Below are 23,375 nucleotides of genomic sequence, written 5' to 3' on the forward strand. Positions count from 1 at the left end.
GTTTGTCTTGCCAGTACTTATTAGTAGTTGTCACTTTTACAGAAATTAAAGACAGTACATACTGTATGTGAAATATGAAATTTGAGGCATGCTAATTTTAGCTCTTAGTTTGAGTGGTGTAGTACCAACTTACCAGTTTATACCATGGACATATGAAAACTGGATACTTTGTTTCTTATAGTTAACTTTGTGTGCCTTTTGAGGTGTCCTGTCAACAGTTTTGCATATCTCTCTAATTATAATGCTCCATGGGGTCAATCATTTTTGGGTTTCAGTGGATCTTTTTGTTGCAGTACCGTGGTTGGCCACTGTGACAAATTGGCAGCATGTGTGACGCTGTCAAAATGTGACAAAAATTTAGTGACAGTGAACATCAAACATCATTCTAATACTCCACCACAGGGATTATAGCTCTGAAGTAGTGTATCATTTGGTAATCTCAAGATATGAAAGTCAAATCCCAATATACTGTAATATAAAATTATGTACCACAGGCCACTCCCAGCAGCCCCTCCATTTAAAGTTGAGATGTCATGAGATTATACCCAACAGATGAGCTCATTTGGCCAGCTAACAGGGTATGATGATTCATAAGCTGCAACAAAGGCTGTGTCAAATGGTTTGCTCCACATCCCTTTTTTCCCTTCTCTCCTAATGTTCCCAAATCAAGCTGCTTTGTGGGCCAATGAAAAGAGCTTAGTCATTGTGTAATTTCATTCATGCAGTCGATGATGATGGGACATGTTGGCCTTAAAGGGATTAGCCGAGAAAACATGATTACTTTGACAATGTAAACCTGCTTGAGACACCAGTGGTGAAGCTCTAAAGAGCAATCTCTGGTATTAGTAAGTCACCGCACTGTTGTGGAAATGTCATGTTGACTTTTGTTACTCATAATTACAGTGATAGTAAAAAAAAATGATGTCAGTTCCCACTTATATGTTCGATTGTTTCTGCTTTGCATTCTAATGCAACAAAGAACAAAAGGAAATTACTTTTACATAAAGTATTACCCTTAAAGTTAATTTGAGGCAGTGAGTAAACATCTTTATAACCATCAGGTATCTTGGTTATTTACTTTCTATTTCTTCGATTAGTGGATTAGGTGGAGCTGTGTCCAACTTTACCCAACAGAAATTGCAATATCCAGTTTTGTATCCATTTTCTTCCCTTAATTTTTTCCCTTAAACAACATTAAACAATCCCCCACAAGTGGTTAACAAAGGGTTTCATAGTTTTAAGGTCATTGTCATATCAGGGAAGTGCAAATGAGAGAAATCAACAAGCCAAAGCAAGTATACAGACACACAGAGAGCTAAATCCTTCTCTCTTGTCCTGAGACTTGTCATCTTTATTGCCATTTCTGACACATGCATGCGTATACACACGATATTTATCTATAATGATTCTATTACTTCCTCAAATTCAGATGCTTTTGTTACATTGAGGATCCTCCCAGTGGGAGTTTTTTATTCACTCTGAACTCAAGCCACGATCCTTTCATCCAATAGGTATTTCTTTATTTATTTTTCTAATCAGTGATCACAAACAAAGCAGACAAAGAAAGGGACAACTGGCTGTTTGCCAAAGGGAGAAGGGGTGGGAGGAAAGGATGGAAGGCGGGAGCGAATGAGTGTGCAACGCAGGCAGAAGGGAAAGGGTGGAGAAGAAGAGCAGATAAGGAACGTAGAACGAATGAGCGTGGCAGGAAAGACAAAAGATGGGACGCTGTGTACAGGGTTTTGTTTTGCTGAGAGCGCAGCAGAACACAGAGAGGCGGGATCAGTTTGTCACAAAAATAATCACATTCCGCCATCGCCTTTGGAAACTAAACAATGCAAAGCAGCAGGTTGGAATTTTTTAGTTTTTCACCTCAAATTTTTAGCTCCATTCTCTTCTATCCTCTTTTGAACCAAAAGTCAAATAAGAATGCACAAACTGTACACCGCTGTAAAAGTAAATACACATAGACGTACACGTGCTCCAACTCCTGAGGCTCTTTGTTGCTTCCAAGCAGCAGCCATTTGCAGTGGGTGATTTGTTCATTTTTAACAGGGGGGATGGCCCAATGGGAGGCTTATGGTTAACCCTAACCGTAGGACTGCAGGATCATCATATAGACCTAGCCTAATTTTTAATATTATAGTCGTAATTATAATTTCAATTTAATAGAACTGCTATTTGTATAAATACATTTTTTGAGAAGGCCTATTCTTTACTGGATGCGGACATTAAGCATTTTAATGATGTTTATTTTTCAAACAGTTTTGAAAAATTAATTATGTACCTGTAGCAGCTGAGCGTGTTGTGGTCAGTGCAGATTAATTTCCTCAGTCACATTACCTGCTCCACTCCCAGGTTACACCAAACATCAATACTAAAAACTATATCTAACTATAATACTATATGTAGTCATGTCTGCCCTAAAATACTTACAGTTACAGTCTTGGTGACTCTAACAAAGTATGTTAGAGTGTGTCTCTGTGATCCTCTCACTCTTCCATGACTACATGTTGCAACTTCGATCATAAAGGTGACACTTCTCTATAGATTATATAGTATAGAATTGAGTATTTATATTATATAGTTTAAGATCCAAGACGAAACTGACAGAAGGGCGGGACTGAGAGAAAAAGGCAAATCCGTCTGCTACCTCAGAACCACGGACAGCGCCATATATTTATCAATACACAGCACAGTTAGGCTACTGATATTTCAGAGCCCTGGTTGGGGCCATAGATTTTGACTAGCACAAACCTCAGTCAGATAAAGGATCAATGAGTCAAGCAGACCAGACTAACATAGTTAACTAAACAACCCCTCTGCCCCTGCACTCTCTCTGCTACCAGGGGATGGAGAGAGGGGATGGCAGATTAACAAGGGGGATGCATTTTGGTCATTTTGCTAACAAGGGGGATGGCATCCTCCCTCATCCCCCCTCAAATCGCCTACTGGCCATTTGTAATTGAAATTAATTCTTTTTGCTTGTCAGCAGCAGGAGAAATTTTTCTCTCTCTTTTGTCTGCGGATGTTCGGCAGGCTTTGTTGGATTCCCCACCGCACCCCTCCTCTTCTCCCCCTCTCCTCCTCTTTCCAACCACTCCCTCTGGCGAGTGCTGATTTTTGATAATAAGCCCAGTGGTAATTTGTCATGTGGACCGACCAGCAGCGCGCGGCATGTGTGCGGTTGGGGACTTGAATGGCGATAGTGGAAGTGCAGGGCTGGGAGAGGGGAATTACGAGGCTCACAGCGAGCATCGATTCATACAGCCAGCGGGATTGTTGTTTGCTAGTAAAAAAAAGGCCTTTTCTTTTTGTTTTGGGAGGGGGCCACTGAAACCTCGCCTGTTTCCGCTTGTCAGTCAGTTACTTGCTAGAAGAGTAATTACAGAACAGAGTTTATGAATTTTTATTTTGCCACTTGAGTGCTGATGCCACATGCATAGCTAAGCACTTATGGTTTAGAATGTGTGATAATCATTGAGCAATTAAGCATTCATGAAAAAGAGCTGAAAAATGAATTAATTGTTTTAACCTTAATCCTACCGTCTGGGGTCCCCGCAGACCCCAGAGGTATACTTTTTGTCATATCTCACAGGTGCTTTATTCTATCTGTCCAATTTTTCATGACTTTCTCAATCAATTTGTTCCTAATGACTTAATATCATTGTTTTGTGTTTCTGTTTTAATTAGTGCTTTTTAAAAACACCAATGTATTTGGTCCCGGGGGACCCCAGTCAAAAGCACTCAATTCCGCCTATGCAGTTTTAATAGATGGAACTGTATATTGAGTTCATGTTTGCCATGGGTCTTAATTTAAAGTATCACCACTACGGGGGGGGTAGGGGCACTCTGTCAGTCATTTTGAAGGCTCTATGGAAAGATTGCACTTTGGATAAAAGCTGCAATTTGTATTAAAGGAAAGTATATATTTTTGTTTTACACAATATGCAAATTAACTGTAACTGCCCTAAAATAATAATAATGATCTGTTTTTTTCACATGACATTAATTACATAACTAATAATATTTTGAGAAGGAATATGTTAACATTTTGCTATGATGGTTGTTTCTTACAGTAGTCTATTCTTGGGGTCCCCAGGGACCACAGTCTGTAGTCCTTGTGCGTTAAATATATTGGTAGGATGAGGGTTAAAATGAACATAGGTTGTTAGAGAAGCTGAATTCAGTATCTTCCCCTCTTTGTGCTGTGTGCTGCAAAGCATGTTCACACATGTGTGCATGTACGTGCATGTGTTTATACGTAGCCACAAAGGGGGTGGCTCAACTGAGGTTTCATATAGTACTGTATTGTATATCCCTTCCCCCCAGTCATCACACAGGTTTCATGGCCCCAGTGGGACATTTATGTTATGCGTGTATGTCTGTAGATGTGTGTGTGAGCGGCTTGCACACATGTGCGTGTGTTTCACGCGTGTTAGGATGTTGGAGAGCTTTAAATGGACTGTCAGCAATGGGGCCTTTGGAGACAGTCCCTTTGTGTCTGTGTGTTTGTGCATACATAAAAACGTACCATATCACTTGCAGGTCATTGAGAGCGTAGTTCATTCTGCAGTCAGACTTTACAGCGAGTCTAGAAGCCAGTCTCGTTTACAAAAGGATTTTTTTTAATTGTGTGAGGATTTGTTAGGACTTTTTTTTTGATCAACATAATTGTGTGTTTACAGCATCTTTACACAAATACATTTTTTTCCTTTTGAGTTAAAACAACTGGTATTAATCAAGCACTGAAAGGAAAAGGGAACTGTAGATGTAGTTATCTAAGTGTTTCTGCTTTCATTGTAATAATTTATTTGTGACACAATTTGTGCTGTCAAATAAAATCAAAAAATATTTATAATTGTACAGTAGGAATTTAACACACATCTATGAACACATCATCAGTCAAACAGTGTTGACAGCACCCCAGTGAATGCACGACCCGTACGCTGTAGGTTTTACGTGTGTGGGGAGGAGCGGGCTAAAGGATTGATAGCTGATATTAAAACGATGACCCTGTCTATGAAAGTGGCCCTCTGATAGTCTGATGAGATTGGAGTGTCGGGGTGGGACCTGGGGGAGGGTATGATGTGTGTGTCTGTGTCCGTGTGTGCGAGTATGTATGTGAGTAACAGTGCTGGTATCAGTGTCTGAGTGTTTAAAAAAATCAATGCAGGTCAAGTCTGAGAGCCGGATGTCACCCAGATCGCCTGTTGTTAGGGGGATTTGTATGTGTGTGTGTGTGTGTGTGTGTGTGTGTGTGTGTGTGTGTGTGTGTGTGTGTGTGGTGGTAGTAGTAGACAGTGCAGGGGCAGTGGGTTTCTCATATGTCACGTTTAATGAGAGGGAATGAAGCAGAGGGATATGACCTCATAGAATCTCTAGACATCTTGGAAAAGAATACCATCACATACATAAATTAGCACACGCCTATTAAAATACCCCCACTCACACACACCTCATGTGCCTTTTGCAACCTCTTTTGTTGGTGTTGGCCTGTCTACAGTAACTCAAACATATTGTTCTTCTCTGTGATGACCTACCGTAACGTTGTTACAAGAACAGAATTTTAAATCCCAAAGCTACATTCTTACATATTGTGTTTGGATAAATGCTAGATTTTTTTTTCTTTGTTTGCTTTTTTGCAATTTTTAATCATTACAATCTAGAGCTGAAACAACTAAAACTCATCGATTAATCAATCAACAGAAAATTATTTTTTTCTAGCAAAAATGCCAAATGCCAAAGCTTCTTTATTATGAAGAGTTGCTGCTTTTCTTTGTCATACGTGGTAGTAAACCGAACAGCTGTGGGTTTTACATTGTTGGTCAGAAAAAACAAGCAATTTGAAAACTGTGGGCTTTAGAAGATTGTGATGAGCATTTTTCACTAGTTTCTGACATGTTATAAACCAAAAGATTAACCAATTAATAGACAAAATAATGGACAGATGAATCAATCTGTTTTGAATTGCTCATCACTGTGGTGTTTCTACTCTGTACTTTTACTTTTTCATTAATCAGCATGTGCTGTCCTTGTGTGTGACATGAAAGTATAATTTTCTTGAAATGTCTCACTGTTATAAGATAATAGATAGATTATAGATAGATAAATAGATTATAAAAAAAAAAGTGATACTTTTTAATATGGAAATGTGCATATCGCTTTATTGCTTTTACTCTCTCCTGTACATGGGACAGCATCACTTTTTTTGCAAAGTTATTATTTCTTTATAACAACAGAATCAGTAAGTCACAGCCTGGACCGCAGTGCTGCTTGGAGCGTTTTGCTGTCCGACGCCATCGTTTGAGGGACTGACAGGCTTCATGTTGTAAAAACAAAAACAAGCCTGGCCCTGTTTGTTTCTCACTCGCCATGTGCTCCCACAATGGCCCCTTTTTGTGCCGCTAGTTAATTAGCAGGCTCTGAAACTAGCACTGCGCGGCATACAAAGCAACTGTTCTCTGATCCCTTTGACAAGATCACCCTCACAACAACAAATACACTCACGTTTGTTTGTGTCGAGAGCTCGCTAAGAGCCTTCTGGGCACACTGCGTCCGAACAAAGAAGGTTAGAAGGGGAGAAAGAAAGAAAGAAAAGAATTAAGGAGGAAGTGTTTAGGAGGGGCAGGGAATGAAAGATGATTATGTTGAAAGGGGACAATCAATTTGTTTTCATTTAATTGGAGGAATTTCTGGAGCTTGATCACAGTGAATGATAGGCCCGTCTTAAAGCTTTAACAGCTGTGTGTTTGAGACGGGGGGGGTAGAATGTTAGGAAAGAGAAAGAAAAGAAACAGGAGAGACTGAGAGATAGATTATGCATAAAAAGGGAAATAAAGAAAGAGGCTCTTATATTTTGTCTCCTTACAAGCAATTTCCTCCCATTATATATGATATGTCTCTGATTCTGTCTTTGATCATCACAGTGGCCCTGTATCTGTCTGTCCGTCTTCTTTTTCTTCTTCTATTGTCGTGCTTGTTCCCCTCCACTTCTAAGCTGCTTTGCAGAGCTGTAATGCCCCGCTTATGTAAGGGGTGAGCAAGGATCGGGGACCCAGGATGTGACAGGATTTGGGAGGCCTTAGGCTTTTTGGCATGCGGGTGATGCAGACGCCGTTGTTCTGGGAGTTAAAATCCAGAGAACTGGGAACAACACTGAGCCAAGAGGACAATGGCATAACATGCCCACAGTGATTTTTCTTCTCAGCTAGTCAAAATAATGGAGAGTCAGCCAACTGACCAGATCATTGGTAACAGACAAAGCTGCAAGACTAACATTAGCTTCACTGACAAATTAAATATACAATACACTACACAGCCCTTAAGGCACATTGTGTCAAATTAATTCCAGACTTCATAATGTCCAGAAGCAAGAATAAGCCAAAAACTTTGAAGGGCATCAACTGAAGCCATGTTGCACACACTGAACGCATTATAAATACAGAAGACATTCTCAAGTTACAGGTCATGTTATGATAAAGGGAATGAATGTGATAAAAATGCTGCTTGTCTAGAGAGTTGACGCACATCAACCGTGGGGAATATGACAGTAATGTATCCTAACATTTTGATTTTAGGACGCTGCTGGTGACAAAAAAACAAATTACAACACAATTGAATTTGCTTATATAGTAAGATAATACATTTGTATAACTAAATTTATTAACGGAACTCTTGCAGTTGTACACCAAAGTAAAAAGATGCTGTCAAGAAGAAAAACCTTCAGTAAGGGAAAATCTAAACTTATCTTTTTCAGTCAGAGACAAGCATATCTTCCAGTTGATCTTAGAGAACCTTTTGTATTGTATACTTGATGTAAAAATCAGTATCTTTAAATTGAGACCTTGCAGCAGTCACGTCTCTCACAAAACAATCAGGTTGGTAGACTGTACTGCTGGCTTTTTGGATTCACATGTCAAACAGGCAATGGAACGAGAAAATGTCCAACAAGACAAGCGTGAATTAAGCGGTCATTTTACAGCGCTAATATTTGGCTAAGGTGTCATGCAAACATGGCTGACTCCAAGGATTCTTGCCAGTGTGAGCAAAGAGAGAACAGGCTCCAGGATGAACAGGATGTCTGAAGTATGTAGGCTTAAGTGTTTTTTCATGTACTTTCTTTGCATGTTGTATGTGTTTATTCTATGCAATTAGGTAATGCTGTTTTCACAGCGACTGAAATTTCATAGTAAAATAATTCCTATTCTATATTATTATTCTGCACAGCATCCTCCCTCATCAGCTTCTCTTAATGTTAATCCCCATCACAGCAAAGTGAGCCATACAAAGGCTCTTCACATTTCCCTGAAAGCTTAGAAGACAGAAAAAGTGGTGCAATCTGTTCTCCTAAAATGAGTAAACAGATGCAGACTTAAGCAAAGGTATAAACAGATTCATGAGCACACACAGACACACACAAGAGAAAGATTAACCTCTGTGAAGAAGTTGTATAGGAGTAGGAGCTGACAAGCTTTCCTTCCACAAAGCGTCTTAGTTTCCTTGATACTGTTTTGCGTTTTGGAGTTTGCCCCCTTTTGAAATCCTCAGGATATGACTGCTGCGTGATGTGTCTGCTCCGTTCCGCTTTGTTTTTGCACACTTCTTCTTCATTTGTCAAATTAAAGGAAACTATTTATTTCTCTAAAGCACGGCTGCACCTGCTTGCCAAAAAATTTCTTCAAGTGGTTGGAAACTGAAGGATTTCACTGTTGAAAGACTACTTTATTGGTCCCAGAGAGAAATTGTGTCCTTACCGCAGTTGAGAATGTGCAATAAAAACAAAAAATAAAGAGCAAAAAGAACACTGAATACTGGTAATGTACAAGGGTAAGGTAATGTGCACCCCTTGCTCTCATTCCACCATCCACCACAACATATGGAATTCACCACAACAAACTCCGAGAAATCAAGGATATGAGCTGCCTTAAAAACAACAGAAACAACTTTAAAACATCTCTAGATATAGACTTGAATTGACAGGGTTCCAGTTTTCCTAAAGTTCGCTGTCATCTCTTTCATCTTGGCCACATTAAATTTCAGGAGGATCCTCTTTTACCACGTGATGCAGCTGTCACTCAGGTGTCTGTACTCCCGACTGCTGCTCACCTCTGGTGCACCCCGTTACTGATTCACTTGTGTTTTTGTCTCAAATATCTGGAGACCACGTCTGGCTGAGGATTGGCTCAGCTCTCCTGTGTCCAGCAACAGAGATCATAAAATAGTAACAAGCTTCTTTGAACTGGTAGGTGGTATTTGATGTGCTGTGAGGAGCATAATATATAGTGTGTTTGATCTAGCCAGCTGTCTGGTTTGCCAATCCATGAGTTCCCTTCACATCTCCAGCCTTTGTAGTGTGTGCATTGGATTCACAACCAGGTACACACGCAGCTGTGAGCATGCATGCAAAAACACAGGTGCAAAAGAAGTTTCTCAGATTCTTGGCCTACACCACAATTTGAAAGTATCATCCACCTGTGATGCTTGCGAATGTACACGCTTAAGAACCACTCCAGTCATAGATTTAAGTTGCAGTTATGGATAGTTTGGCTTTGAACAGTTTGAGAAACTTTGTATTGACTGTAACTAGTGTAGCGCCTGTTCAAAACGAGCCGATTGCTACTTCAACGAATAGAAAAATGAATACAGTCGATGTGAGGTGTGAATGAGTATACACACCAACAACATGAAAGAAAATAATGTTCTATAATACACAGATGGTATAATTAATAGGCTAAGTACTCTAATGGTAAATACATGTTCTTTTCTCATTTTAAGTAAAATAAGGGCTGCATTTAAAAATAAAATAATCCTAAAATAAAGTTGATCGATCATATTTGGCTCTTAGATCCTTCCTGTTTTCTGTGCCTTTAGTTCTTTCCTGTAGTAGATAGATGAAACTTAAGCTGCCATTTGAGTTGCCCTTTTTATTGCAATCAATCCATGGGTGGATCATGAGTTGATTATTTCTTTATCTCTCATCTGATGTAGGTGGCATTCAAAATGTTACATCCAATCACTCCCCGCTGTCCGTTACATCACAGTAAGCGGCTTCACTGTGCTGCTGTTGTATTCTAGTCTTTTCTCCACAATATCTCTCTGTCTCCCGCTGATTATTGGGAAACCAGACAGGCCTTTAATCTCCTCACAAGACCAATATTATACTTGTCTACTTTATTCCATCCTTCTCTTTGTTTCTTGCTGACACACACACAGGCACATACTGTATACATTTCTTGGCGTATTCCCCGCTCGCTCTTAGTTGTGGTTCAACCTCTGCTCACTGATTAACGGCCCCTTTCCCTCCACTGACATGCCCCGTTCTTTAGCTCTTTAGCCGATCACAACAATGTGGAGGACCATCTATTTCCTCTCCTCTTTCTTCCATGCTCACTCTTGCCCTGTTCTCGTTTTTTTTTTTTTCCAGTCTCTTATTTTTCTCCCTTCCCTGTTTTGCTCTTTCCTGGGTCCTCCATAGACTTGTTTACAACCAGAGACATACGGTATTGTTTTTTTCTGAGATCTTCTCTATGCTGTTAGTTTTGAACTTAAGGAGTTTAGATAAAGATGTGCAGAACATACAGTCACAGTTTCCAGATTTGCTCTGGGAAAACTTTTTCCCCTTGAAAATTAAACATTGATAAATTCTTCTCTTTTTTTTTTAAAAAAAAGAAAGAAATGAAGTCTTATATGTAGTGTGTCATTTAGACGTATTGAGCTTCATGTAATACTGTGGAAAGTAAATAAAAAATCTCTTCAAAAACCAAGAAGATGACTCCATCTGAACAAGACTGCTGCACAGCCAAGTTCATTTTCATAATCATCAGTTTACCCAGACGGGCTTTGTTTGGTGTCAACCTGCAGAGCATCTTTGCACTGCAGAGGTGAACTGCAGAAATAATTTCAAGCACTCAGTGCTGAAGGTCTATTTCTGTCACTTAAATTTGGTTGGTTGGTTTATTCAAACAGACTCTTCTGTTACATACTAATAGTTCAAGACACACACACACACACACATCAGGACGTACTGTAGGTAATGGAATACCTGAACAGTGTGACATGGTTACCGCAGTGTTTACTCTGGCTTTTCTCCAAAATTTGTGTAAACAGAACTCATAGTGTTTCAGGTTGGGCTTTTTTCTCCATCATTTCTCCAGGTTTGTGTTATGAATCAGAACTATATTATTTTGAACCAAATTTACCTGTCTTAGTCAAATTTACCTCTCTTAGTCAGGGTTATAAGGTTGTGTTTGGGTTGAAGCAGGGTCAGATTTGGCTTGCTAGTGTTTGGGTTAGAGCTACAAAGATCTAGCAACATCTACAAATACATAGATGACAAAAAGGCTTGGAAGAAGTTCCTCTTATGTTCTGGAAACATTCACTGATGATCACTTTCAGTGTAAGAGGCACATGATACTGTACACTACACAAAAACAGCCAGTGTCTATAGTTACAGCAAATCTCTACTGTCAATCTGTGTTGCTGCAACCAATTTCTATTGGTGACCAATAAACACAGACTGTAAAAACACTCCAGCAGTTAATTTGTTTCAAATACAGAAAGATGAAAATTTACCTTTTGTATTGTATCTGAATGTATCTTCATACTATCCAAATAAAAAATATATTTGAATCTGGTGTTTGCCAGGGCAAAGGCTCGTGAACAACGGACGCTTGCTTTGTTAGCTTGCACTTATAAATTTAGGTGTCACAGCCTGACAGAGGGATGGTAAATATTTTTCAGTGCTGCACCAGATGTCTGTTTCAAACCTTTGTTATTGAGGCTAATCAACGTTTAAGGGACCACAGTCAACGCATCCTAATTAGAGGCGACACAGTGCTCCCTTAGCTATTATTCTGCTGTTGGATGTTTTATTTCCATTTCCCATTCTCTGTGTGCGTGTAATAGAGTGTGTAAATTGAATGACTCGGAGGGAGGTGCTGACCTTCACCTGTTCTCGGGTCAAACCATACCATGTAAAATCATGTGGTCATGAGGATGTGGTAAAGAATCCTAAGAGGTGCTTAGTGTGTGTGTGTGTGTGTGTGTGTGTGTGTGTTGTGTGGATGAGTCCATATGAAAATCTGTAGGTCAGCTTAGTCACTCATTTATCATGGGAGTCTTCAGAGCATGACATTAGGCAGAATGTCAGAGGACGATGAACACAGTATTGCCTGCAGAAAAGGTGGACAGCGTTAATACCTTTGAAGTGTATGCTGAACATGTCTTTTGGCGCTGCCCACTTGGTCACCTCCATGTATCGCTATAATGGGCATTGCTTTACTGTAATGGTTTGGCCTTGCCTGACCCTTCTGTAGGTATAATATTCAAGTAGAGAATCACAGGACTGATTATCCAAATGTTACAGTATAAACTCTACAGTTTACATTTCACTATCTCAGTCTCATACATAACATAACAAACCAATTCTGATTTGTATGGCACAGTATCAGAAACTTTCTACTCACAATCTCTCACTCTGCATTTGCATAGGGCCAAATGTAACAGACATGATATTGTCTCAATATTTTGTATGCACAGCTACAGTAGAGTTTATTACTTTATATCAATATAATATATTTTCAGCACATGTTTGGTAAAATTTGTCAAACAAAAAAGTTCAATTGTTTTAGTTAAAACCTTAAACACGCAGCTTATTTTTCTGCAACATTATTCTATTAATGGAATTACTTTCTCTATCTTCACATACTGAAAATCTACAGTATGTACAGGCTCTTTGAAAAGCACTCTGGGAAACATAAACCTAAGAAATCCCTGGTTAAGTAAGTGCGTGTGAAGTGGCATTATAAGATATGAGAATCTGACGTTGCAGTTTAAAAGTGCACAAAGTTAGCGATGACTCGAGAACGGAGTTAAAATAACCTTGTGAGTAAGCTTCCGGTCAGTCTTCTATTTCACATAAATATTAATCACTTTTTCTATCTGGGGAAAGGAGACTAAAAGAACATAATGTGTTGCTTCGACTCTTAAGAGGAAAGGTGGTCGGTAGGTGAGGGTGTGTGTATGTGTGTGTGTAGTTTTTCTCACGTCCACATTCGCTCTCACACCTCATAAGGCAGGTTTAGGCTGTTCCATATGGATGACATTCATATATGACAGGTCCTGGTGCATCAGAATGTAAATGTAAGCGGCTGTTTGTGTGTGCATCAGCAACTCTTGAGAGGCATGGGAATTGTTTTTTTTTTTCAGTGCAGATGTGTTGATACGTTTGTCTTAATGTGAATGTTGCATGTGCAAATGTCCACCTATTTTATAATTTATATATTTGTCCACCATTTAGAGGAATGTATGTGATATTTAAATGCAGTGTTGCTCTTTCCTTTCCCTCTTAAATATTGTTCTGGGAGCGTATTGAGGTTTTTATTCCTAGTGTCAGTTTCCGTGCCTGTTGCAGATGAAAAATCTGTTATTCGAATGCTTATTTCATTATATGAAAGCTCTCTTTCCAGAGTTGTGTACTGTATACTCATCTGAGGGAAGATTTTCTTGCATAGAACCAATCACTATTCATTCAGTATTCAAAACCCCCAGTGACGGCACTCCCGAAATGTAATTCTCAGCTTTCAAAATGGATAATAGCTTTCCATAATGTATTTTATTGAAATCCTAACATTTTTACTTATAGAGGGGATGTCATTTTCAAAGTCTTCATATTGAATGTACGAGCTTTGTAACTTATCTCTTTCCGCTTATTTTAAGGGTTGATTAAAAAAGTGTTGTCCAATAGTTGCTCTACATTGTTGGAGTGGTTAATGGTTGTTCCATTGTTGGATTTTTTTTTTTAATTGCTGTCCAGTGCCACTCTTGAACAAATGTGCGGGTAACATCTTCCATGCTAAGGTTAATTAAAAGCATCTTTTTTTTTTTTGCTCACTGAGGAAAAACTGCTACTCGATGCCTTTGGTCTCTCAGAACAAGAAGGGACCAAGGTGAGTTGTAGCCTTTTTGTCCTTAAGATAAGAAGAAATAAGAGTTAAAGGAAGGGTTGTAGGAAATTGATAGGCTTATGTTTGCTGGTTTCTGCATTTTAATTAATCCTTTTGAGTGTGATATGTTGTAAGCCGGCCTGCCACCTGCACCATTTTGTATCCCCGGCTGAATTAAACAGGCTGCTTTCCGGGAGAGTGAGATGACCATTGTTGTGAGTCATGATATGAAGGTGGAGGAAAAGCCCTTATTTGTGGATGTCTTACATCAGCTTAATTGTAAACTACAGTTGTGAATTAAACTGCCAAGTGTGTACTCCGTGTGTGGCTACAGTTGGCTCTGTTATCAGACAGAGAAGGAGGGAAAAATGGGAAGAAAAAAAAAAAGAAAATGGGGAGAGTGGACAGGAAAAGATGGGATTTATGCTAACATGCTGGTAGGTAGGGAAAGGATTTATTCGGTCCTTTGTGAAGACTGATTCCATTACACTAGACCCCACCTCGACAGCCTCTTTCCCTCTTGTCTTTTGTTTCTGTTCTATTCTCTGCTCTCTCCTCTCTTTCTATTTACCTTTGTCTCTGGCCCTGACTGCTCTCTAATCCCGAGAGTCACACTTTTCATTTATTCTAGGCCTACACCTTCTTCAATCCCATCTCTCTCATGTCTTTAAGACTCCCTTTTCCTTTTTTCTCTCTACTTACAATCAATACTCTGTGCTGGTGAGTGTGTGAATGTGTGGTTGTCTCTATCTTTTCTTCAAGCTGCCATAACATGTCATCTATATAAATAAATTTAGATATACATATAAAGAGCCTTAGTCCCCATGGGTGAGATGTTGTGAGTTCCTCTTACATGTACATCATTATTATGGCTCCCACTTGTGCCATCAGTCATTACTCTGCCTTTTACCACACACCACAGGACATCCAAGGCTACACATATAAACATCAAGCTAATAAGCTGGCTAGCTTCTCTCTTGCCAAATAGAATAAGACTGTTTATATGCTGCCATGGTACAGTGCATGGCACTAATAATACAGATTCAGTTATGTACTAGACAGAATGAAAAATATTTCTATATTTGCACATGTATAACATTTCAAAATACAACATGACATTTTGGGAAATATGTTTATGTGCTTTCTTGCTGAGTTGGATGAGAGGATCAATACCATTCTCATGTCTGTACCCTAAATATGAGGCTACAGTCAGAAGACAGCTAGCTTAATCACTGCTCCCAGCCAAGAAATGGTCTCGCACATAACCCCCCATAAAACCACAACTTGTTGTTTTTACATTTTGGTTTTCATACAGATTAAACAAATGATATATAACATGTTAAATAGTGAGCTATAGATGTGCTAGCAGGCGAGTTGTTTCCCCCTCTTACCAGTTTTTATGCTAAGCAAAGCTAACCATCTGCTGGCGATAGCTACACATTTCCATTGCAAATGAAAGTGGTATCGATCTGCTCAGCTAACTCTCAGCAGGAAAGCAAATAAGCCTATTTACCAAAATGCATAACAATTCCAAAAGTGTCAATTATATGTATTTTCATTGGTTTCATGACATTGTGAATGATTTTGGTGTCCACAAGTAGACCACAAAAGACCCATGTGTTCCAAAAGTGCAAAACCTCTGAAGTAAAAGACACTGTAGGTAATACATTAGTTATTGTACAGTTATGGCAAGTCATAGTAAGTAAAATATTAGTTATTTACTCACATGAAGGAAAATGGAACAGCAGCAGTCAAAGTTACTCTCTCTGCTCATCAGAAAAAAAATACCGCAACACAAGCACAACCACACACAAACTTTCTTGCCATTTGTCAGCCTCCCTCTCTGTATATTTCATCATGGCCAGGCAAGGCATCGCTAACACGCCAAGCGAGTGCTTTCTCTTGTTCAGTGGCTCTCGCTGTCAAGGAGAGGGATTTATTAGCCTCTCCCCGTGACAGACTCAAGTGCTTCAATTTTCCCCTTGCTTGGAGAGTGACTGCACAAAACCTTTGGAGTCTATAGGCTATCAGGAAACAGAGCCAGAGTTGGTTCTGCGAAGACTCAGCTGGACCCTGAAGGTGGATCGTGGGATGGATAAAATGGAACAAAACCTTTTGAGCCAGTTCAGGCACACACCATTAGGGGTGCAGCTCTGCTCACATGTGACATACTCTTTTCACTGCAACATATATGCAATATCCAACACTACTTAAGCTGGCATTGCACTGATCAGATGATCAAACTGTTAATGTGAAATGGGTCGCTCATAGTGACAACCTCACAGAGAATCATTACCCAACTCTGCAGTTTCCACTCATCTCTAGGGAGATTCATAGTGTCTTTTAGCTCATTGGTTATGTTTTACAGCCTGACATTTTACTGTTTTAGTCTTCTCTCCCCAGTCTCATCAGTGTTGTTTCCAGCTGCAGATATACTGGACTTGCACTCATCAGGTGCAAGTCCAGTATACAGTATCATATCAGTTTTATAATATGATTTGTGTTTTCAGGTCGTCATACTTCCCCAAGTCACCAAAAAAACCCCAAACAAAACAAACAGTGCAGCTTTAATGAGTCTCTTTTCATGAGCAAATTTGCTTACCTAAAATACTCAAATTATGCAACAAATCAATTTGGTCCTCATTAAAGAATTTATTTTGATTGACAATTTATTCCAAAATTTAGAAATATCAAAATGGATTCAGCAGGAAACTGGAGACTTTTTTCTATCCATGCTGAGTCATTTATAATGTCAAAAATCAGTCTGGCTGAGAAATGTCCAAAGCTCTTACAGAGGATCCCACTTAACTTACGGCCCTGATACACTGAGTCGACCTCAAAAAACAGACACCAACAAAGACTAACTCATCAAATGCTTCATGGTTTCTGTTACAAGCTGCACTTGAACACACTACCGAGACTCCAGCCAACAACTGGCTGCATAACTGCAAAACATTGCCTGCTAATGGTTAAATTAAAATTGGACTGGAAAATTGTTTTGAAGTTGGTGCTCAAGAGTCACTCTTTGCTTGAGTTAAATTTTAATGGCCTGGCCTTGTTGCCTTGTGTTAAGTGGATTACCAAACTTTTGACATGTTTCCGTAGTGCTCACTGCTGTAATGTTTTAGCACTTGCTATCACTTCCCGTGTTCCAGAGGATTATTCCAGTTGAATACCTACTTAATATCTACTATAACGTACTATCACAGCTTCATATCACTGCTTTAATTTTCTTAAAGACTTAATGATGCATGTTTCTTCTGTCTCCACAGCAAAGAAGACATGTGCGACCACAGACTTTGCCTGTAAGAATGGACAGTGCGTTCCGGCTAGGTGGCGCTGTGATGGAGAGCCAGAGTGTGCAGACGGTTCAGATGAGGCTGATGCAATCTGCAGTAAGTAGCTGACTAGACACACAGACAGACAGACAGACACACACAGCCACACATGTAGACAAGCAATACCAAAGGCAAACATATAAACAGACAGAGGGACACCCATGTACACACAGTCAGGTCAACACACACCCACATTTTACTTCCTCGAATGCATTAACAGCTGCAAGTGTGTGTGTTTGTGTGTGTGTTTGTATGCGTGTCTGTTTTGTGTAGTGTATACATGCATGTGTGTGTATTTAATGAAATGAAAGTCTACATGAAACGAAAGCACAATATCCAGCACACATGCACACACAGACAAGACTTCATTGTTTTTGTAGCTTTCATAGTCATGTAATTTGTGTTTAAACCAGTTGACTTTCACACACACACACATACACAGTGTTATGCCAACACGTACACACCGTTTCCTTCGGCATAAAGCACTCTCAAGGTCGACCGGTCTCACTGTGTCACATTTTGCTGTGCTCTAGCCACTGTGCCAACCTTCTCTTTTTTGCACATTGCCTCAGAAAATTGCTTTCAGTTGATTTTTATGTTGTTGGCTGCACCATCAGACACAGGACCTCCATACATGGTTTAATCAAGGCCTCAGTAAATGCATGAGTGGACAAGATGTTTGCTTCATTCAAGCTATTTTAATACAGCACACTAAGAGTGAGAATTAGAAATCATTTCTGAGCCCCGAATCCATCTCCGTTTCTCACAAAGGATATCATCACATAGCAAAAGATTTACTGTAATTTACATGTTCACTTGTTCTGTTTGAGACACCTTTGGATAAATAACTACTGTGCTGAGAAAACGGCCATGCCCATCTATGTAGTAACGCATGTGACAGTCATTATCATTTGTCTAGCACTGAAATAGTCTAAAATATGAGTTTGCGTGATTGTTGAACCTTTGTTCTCAGCATACACTAGTGTAATTATGAAAGATGGAAAACAGCCTGTAAACAGACTTCACCTGTTACACTCTTATTTAAAAGGTTGGCAGGTGTTGAGGTCGCTCCCTGTCGCAATTATGAAAAATGGAACACAGCCACAGTGATTATGGGGTTTTTAATCAGCAGTAAGTCAGAGGTAACCCAGTATTCACAGGTTGGCAACTGGACCACAAAGGGTTGTGATGAGCGTGAGGTGGGCCAATAAGGTTATATATAGCATGTAAGTGTTTGTGTCGTGAAGTTATGAGATCAACAACTGAGAGAAGGGGAGGAAGAGACCATGTGTATGCTGGGAGTTTAAAAGGCATTGAGAGATTTTTTTTGTTGGGAGGTTATTAACTGGCTTTTGGAAATGTATGGTAGAAGGTGAAATTAATTTTTGACACAAGAGGCTTTTGAGCTACACAATAGATTTACAAGCTTATGAACTTTTTTTGTTTTGAAATCTTCAGGTTCATGCTAAGTGTTAAGGCCTAGTCACATCTCTTATAGTTGGTGCATAGGTTGAGTTGTGCTTCCCCAAACCATTTTATTTTACCTTTATTTTGCAATTTAGTGATGTTCATAGTAGTAATTTACAAGTTAAACGGTGACACTTTGTTTTCTATATCATAACAGGCTTTATTTATCATTAGTAATGAGTTGAGATGTTCCTGCTGCTTTAGTTTCTATCCTGTTTGTTACCCACCCATGTCCCTTTATGTGGCATTCCTCACAAAAGCTACTTGCTATATAGTATAGGTGTGGTAATTGGTCAGAACCAACACACCAGGATTCATGGAGGAGCTCAAAACCTAAGTCATACCTTCATATGTGTTATTCAATATAAATTATGTTTTTAGTATGGGTCCCAACAAGTAAGGCTCGGGTGAGTTTCATAAGAGGTAATTAGATGATTTTTGTAGGGACCGTGCCACAAATATCATTAAAGTGCTGTAAGTATCAACCTATTTGGTGAAGGTGATCCATATTAAAACTGCCATAACTGCCCTCTTTGTAATAAGTAGCATTACCGTTTTGAAGCAGCCCCTCAAACTCCAAAGACTAAGCTTGTGTGAAGGGTATGTTCAGACCAGCAATATCACTGTGTCAGAAAATAAACTGTCCTTATTTAGATGGTTCATTGTATGGTGGCACAGCCTGGGTGTCAAAAACATCTGGGTTGTCTGGCAACAAAAAAGTGGCTACCCTTTCACCAGCACAAATGATTGAAACATCAACCAACAATCCAGGTTTCATACCTTGTTGTGTGTAGCAATTCTGCTGTTTCTCTTATCAGAAGAGAGACAAAGATATTAATTATCAATGCAATGGTAGATTTCCAGAGTTGAAAGATTTGCCTCAAAGTAGAATAAACCCTATTTGGTTTGTATTTGTCCTCTCGCTCATACCGGTCCTAACACAAAAGAGCCCCCTGTGTGTATTTGAAACAGTGTGCTAGTCTATTTGAACAGGGCTTAAATGCAGTGACCAGGTTGGTACTGTAGATATTGGGAGCTATCTTTTTAAGACTCAGCAAGAGTTTTATGGTTCTATGTAAACTTCATGAATAAGCTGTTCAACAGTTGAACTGAAACTTGTCAGCTTCTGAGCCGGGAGAAGGAGTCGAATCCTGTCATACCATGAAATTCACTGGCATTTCACGGGGATTCACATATTAATCTCACACATAGCCAGTGTTTCCTCAAAAGATAAGACACAGAACAGAGCTGAACTGAAAGAGGTCAGTTTTTCCACCTCTGTCTTATCACAAAACTTTCCATATGGCTGTAACTACAGGCCAGCTTCTATTTGCAGTTGTTATTAAGATGATTTTCAAAGAGGTGATCAAAGAGACTTTTGAAGATTCTCAAAGTAATAAGTCCTATTGGGATAGGCCAAGGACATGTGTGGGTGTGTGGATACGTGCACATGCCTATAAAGGGTATGAGTGTGTGTACCCGCATAAGTGTGTGTGTATACAGCTAGAGTCAATGCTTGCATTTAGTATTCATCACAAGGTGAATCTGTAAGTCATTTCATCAGATTAGTGGACTTGTGGTTAAGTCTCATTATGTCTAATCAAGGTCAGACGCTGCGAGAGCTTCTCTAACTTTCTCAACCATATTGATCCTCACAGCTGTGTGTGCATGTGTGTGTGTGCATGCAACAGAATTTGCACAAATATGTGCAAATATCAGATGAAATAACCAGAGTGTGTGTTTTTGACTATTTTAGTGAATTAAGTCCCAGAAAAATCAAATTATCAGTTATCATCAGTTGCATGCAAACATCTTATAAATCCAATATTGATATGAAGATATATTAAAAGGATAGCTACCTAGGGATGGGTACCGTTCACGTTTGAACAGATACTGGTACCGGTACCTGTACCTGGAATTCGGTAAAAGTACCCAACGGTACCTTTTTTCAGTACTTTACTCTCTCTATAATAACAAAAATGTAATTTCAGTTGTAAAAAATATGTCCAAACTTCTCAATTTCAATATTGTTATTTATTTAGAACATTTTGTTGTGTAAAGTAAAATAAACAATAATAAATAATAAGTTAATAATAAACAAGGTAAAATAAGTTGTTTAGCTACCTGTTGGAGATGTATTGTTTGCCGAATGTGCACTAAGAGCCTGTCGTCTGCAGCTCTTCAGCAAACATCTTACCGTGGCTGTTTCTGCTTGTGCTGTAACTAATAGCTCCAAATATCCCCAGATCTTTTTGTGTCAATGTGTTTTTATTGAAGAATAGCACAGCTAACACCAAGCTAAAACTATACCAGAGCTGTGTTCTCTCTATCCTGCTATATGGCTCAGAATGCTGGAGAATGAAAGAGCAACCTCTCCAAGCGAGGAGAGAAAACTTATATTCGTTTTTCCTTTGATTTTTACCAGTCTGTGTATCATTACATTACCAACCCAAGCTATCCCCACCACCTTATCTTTTCTCATTCAATCTGATCGGGCCACCCCTTCTATTTTATGCTCTTGTTTGTCCTATCTCTCTGTCCCTTGCTGTATCCTCAAACCCTCTGAACCAGCCCACCGTATTGTATCACATCCTCTTTTCAATCCTCTTGGTCTTCCATGCTGTATGTCCTCCACTTTTCTGATCTGAGTTTAGTTTAAGTAATGCCTTTTGATTGAATTGATTTCCCTGGGAGGGAATCGATGGGCTGATCTCTGAGACCTCTGGTCGACTGCTGATTAACTATGGACCTCCGATGACACCTCTGAAACCACACGCACACACACACATACACAGACTGTCTGTAATTACACATCTGAAAATGAATCTCGGTCTTGATGGGATTCTGGACGAAATGCTCAATCAGACGAGTGGTGGTTGATGCATGAAAAAGTGTGCATATTGGCACACTATGTTCTGCACCAATGTTAAATGCAGATATCCCTTAGTAGTCATTACAGCTGCATTATGAGAAGTATTAGAAGTGCTAAAAAAATACAGATGACTAGTTGGGTGACATTAATTCACTGATTAAATGTGACATACTTTCTACTTTCTACACTTGAAAGAGTCTCAAATGGTTCAGTGATCATGTTACTTAAATTAAACCACCCTAATTATTTCTCATATAAACACTCCTTGTCCCTTTGTTCAAGTATCTCAGTTGCATTGTAATTACAAACTTGAAAATCAACAAGTAATTAGTTTGAAGCCCTTTTGAGTGCAAGAACATGTCAAAACGACATTAAAAATGTGGGATCAAATGTTACAAAATCAGTAAACAAACACAAGCACGCAAAGAAATGAAGTCATTAATTTTAATTTTCAGTGAAATAAATGCCTGTACACAAACAACTGTTGAGGATTCGACTGATCACATCTGCCTAACCCCACAGAAGTAAAAAGTTTCTTCAGAAATGTTATATAAGTAGGTGTGATAACAGCCAACCGATAAAATCACACTCTGTTAAGATTAATGGGTCACTCCAGAGAGACCGATCACACATGCAACAATTGTATCCAACTTTTATCTGGTTATACTCTCCAGAACAATAAAACTTCCTGATCCACATCATAATGGATCAGATTCAAATATAATCTGTTGTTCACCAGAAGAACTTGTGAACCAAATGAATATTACATATATAATATTTCTTAAGCACCCTCATAACATTTAACCATTGTTGTTTCACCACTGAATGGTTGGTCACAAGGCACTTGTCAGGAAATTGTACCTGATGCCAAAATGTCAAATAATCAAACACAATTAATCCTGTTTCCAATAACATGACTTATCATTTACTACAGTTAGCCATCATGAACTTACATAATATGCTTTGTTGTGGGGATCCAATGTACCAGACATCAAAGCTCAGATTTTCCAGGGTCTAGCCATTACAAAGTCAGCATCCATTTATTCTGAGTGGTATCAGCAAGATCCCGCGGTTTGACAATCAGTGCTGATTAGAGGAGCTGTGTAGACTCTCTCAAGCATTATTTATATTCCATCTTTATGTGTGCACACTCTTTCGGCTCTGCTGCTGCATATCTACCCTCTACACAGGGATTAAAGTGAGCCCTTCTCGCCATCCAAGTGTCCCTCTATAGATAAAGGTTATTGAATCAGACACTCAGCCAGCCTCGCTGAGCCACATATTGAACCAACATGTAACGCTCTCTCTACAGTCCCCTGTGAGTCCAAGCGATGCTTCAAAACTTTGGATACGGAGAGAAAACTGTTCAAGAGTTCTTAAGCTTTCTATTTATTTGGAGGATGTTTTATATTCATAATATAAAAGTCTTGTATCATCAAGGAAAGTAATCTAATCATCACAAGTCTATTCAGGCACATTTCATACTCAGCGGTACTGAAAAGCCTTATTGTGAAACACAATGGAGGAAAAAAGACTAACAGAAATGAGAATTTTGATAACTATGGAAGAGGAGTAATTTCAAGTCACACATCACGGTAGAATACTGTAGCATAGTGAGATAAAACTGAGAAAACAGCAGTCTTACCATTCCCCTTGACTCTACTATTATCAAAGCAGTTATATTTTAATTTACTCACAAGGAAAAAGGAGCGTTGGGTTCTTTGATTTGAGGGTCAGTATTGAAATCATTGA

At 39.1% G+C, this 23,375-nt stretch overlaps 1 protein-coding gene across 4 annotated transcripts in view; it reads left to right on the forward strand.

The window, feature by feature from the left end:
* Nucleotides 1-23,375, forward strand: part of lrp8 (low density lipoprotein receptor-related protein 8, apolipoprotein e receptor) — a 181,186-nt gene that overhangs the window by 69,300 nt on the left and 88,511 nt on the right. For all 4 annotated transcript variants that reach the window (XM_067596388.1, XM_067596390.1, XM_067596389.1 and 1 more), the window contains exon 3: nucleotides 17,219-17,341. In XM_067596388.1, the coding sequence (XP_067452489.1) occupies nucleotides 17,219-17,341 (123 nt within the window). The remainder of the gene's footprint in view (nucleotides 1-17,218; nucleotides 17,342-23,375) is intronic.

Source organism: Thunnus thynnus, chromosome 8 (assembly GCF_963924715.1).
Source record: "Thunnus thynnus chromosome 8, fThuThy2.1, whole genome shotgun sequence".
In the NCBI taxonomy this organism is placed as follows: domain Eukaryota; kingdom Metazoa; phylum Chordata; class Actinopteri; order Scombriformes; family Scombridae; genus Thunnus; species Thunnus thynnus.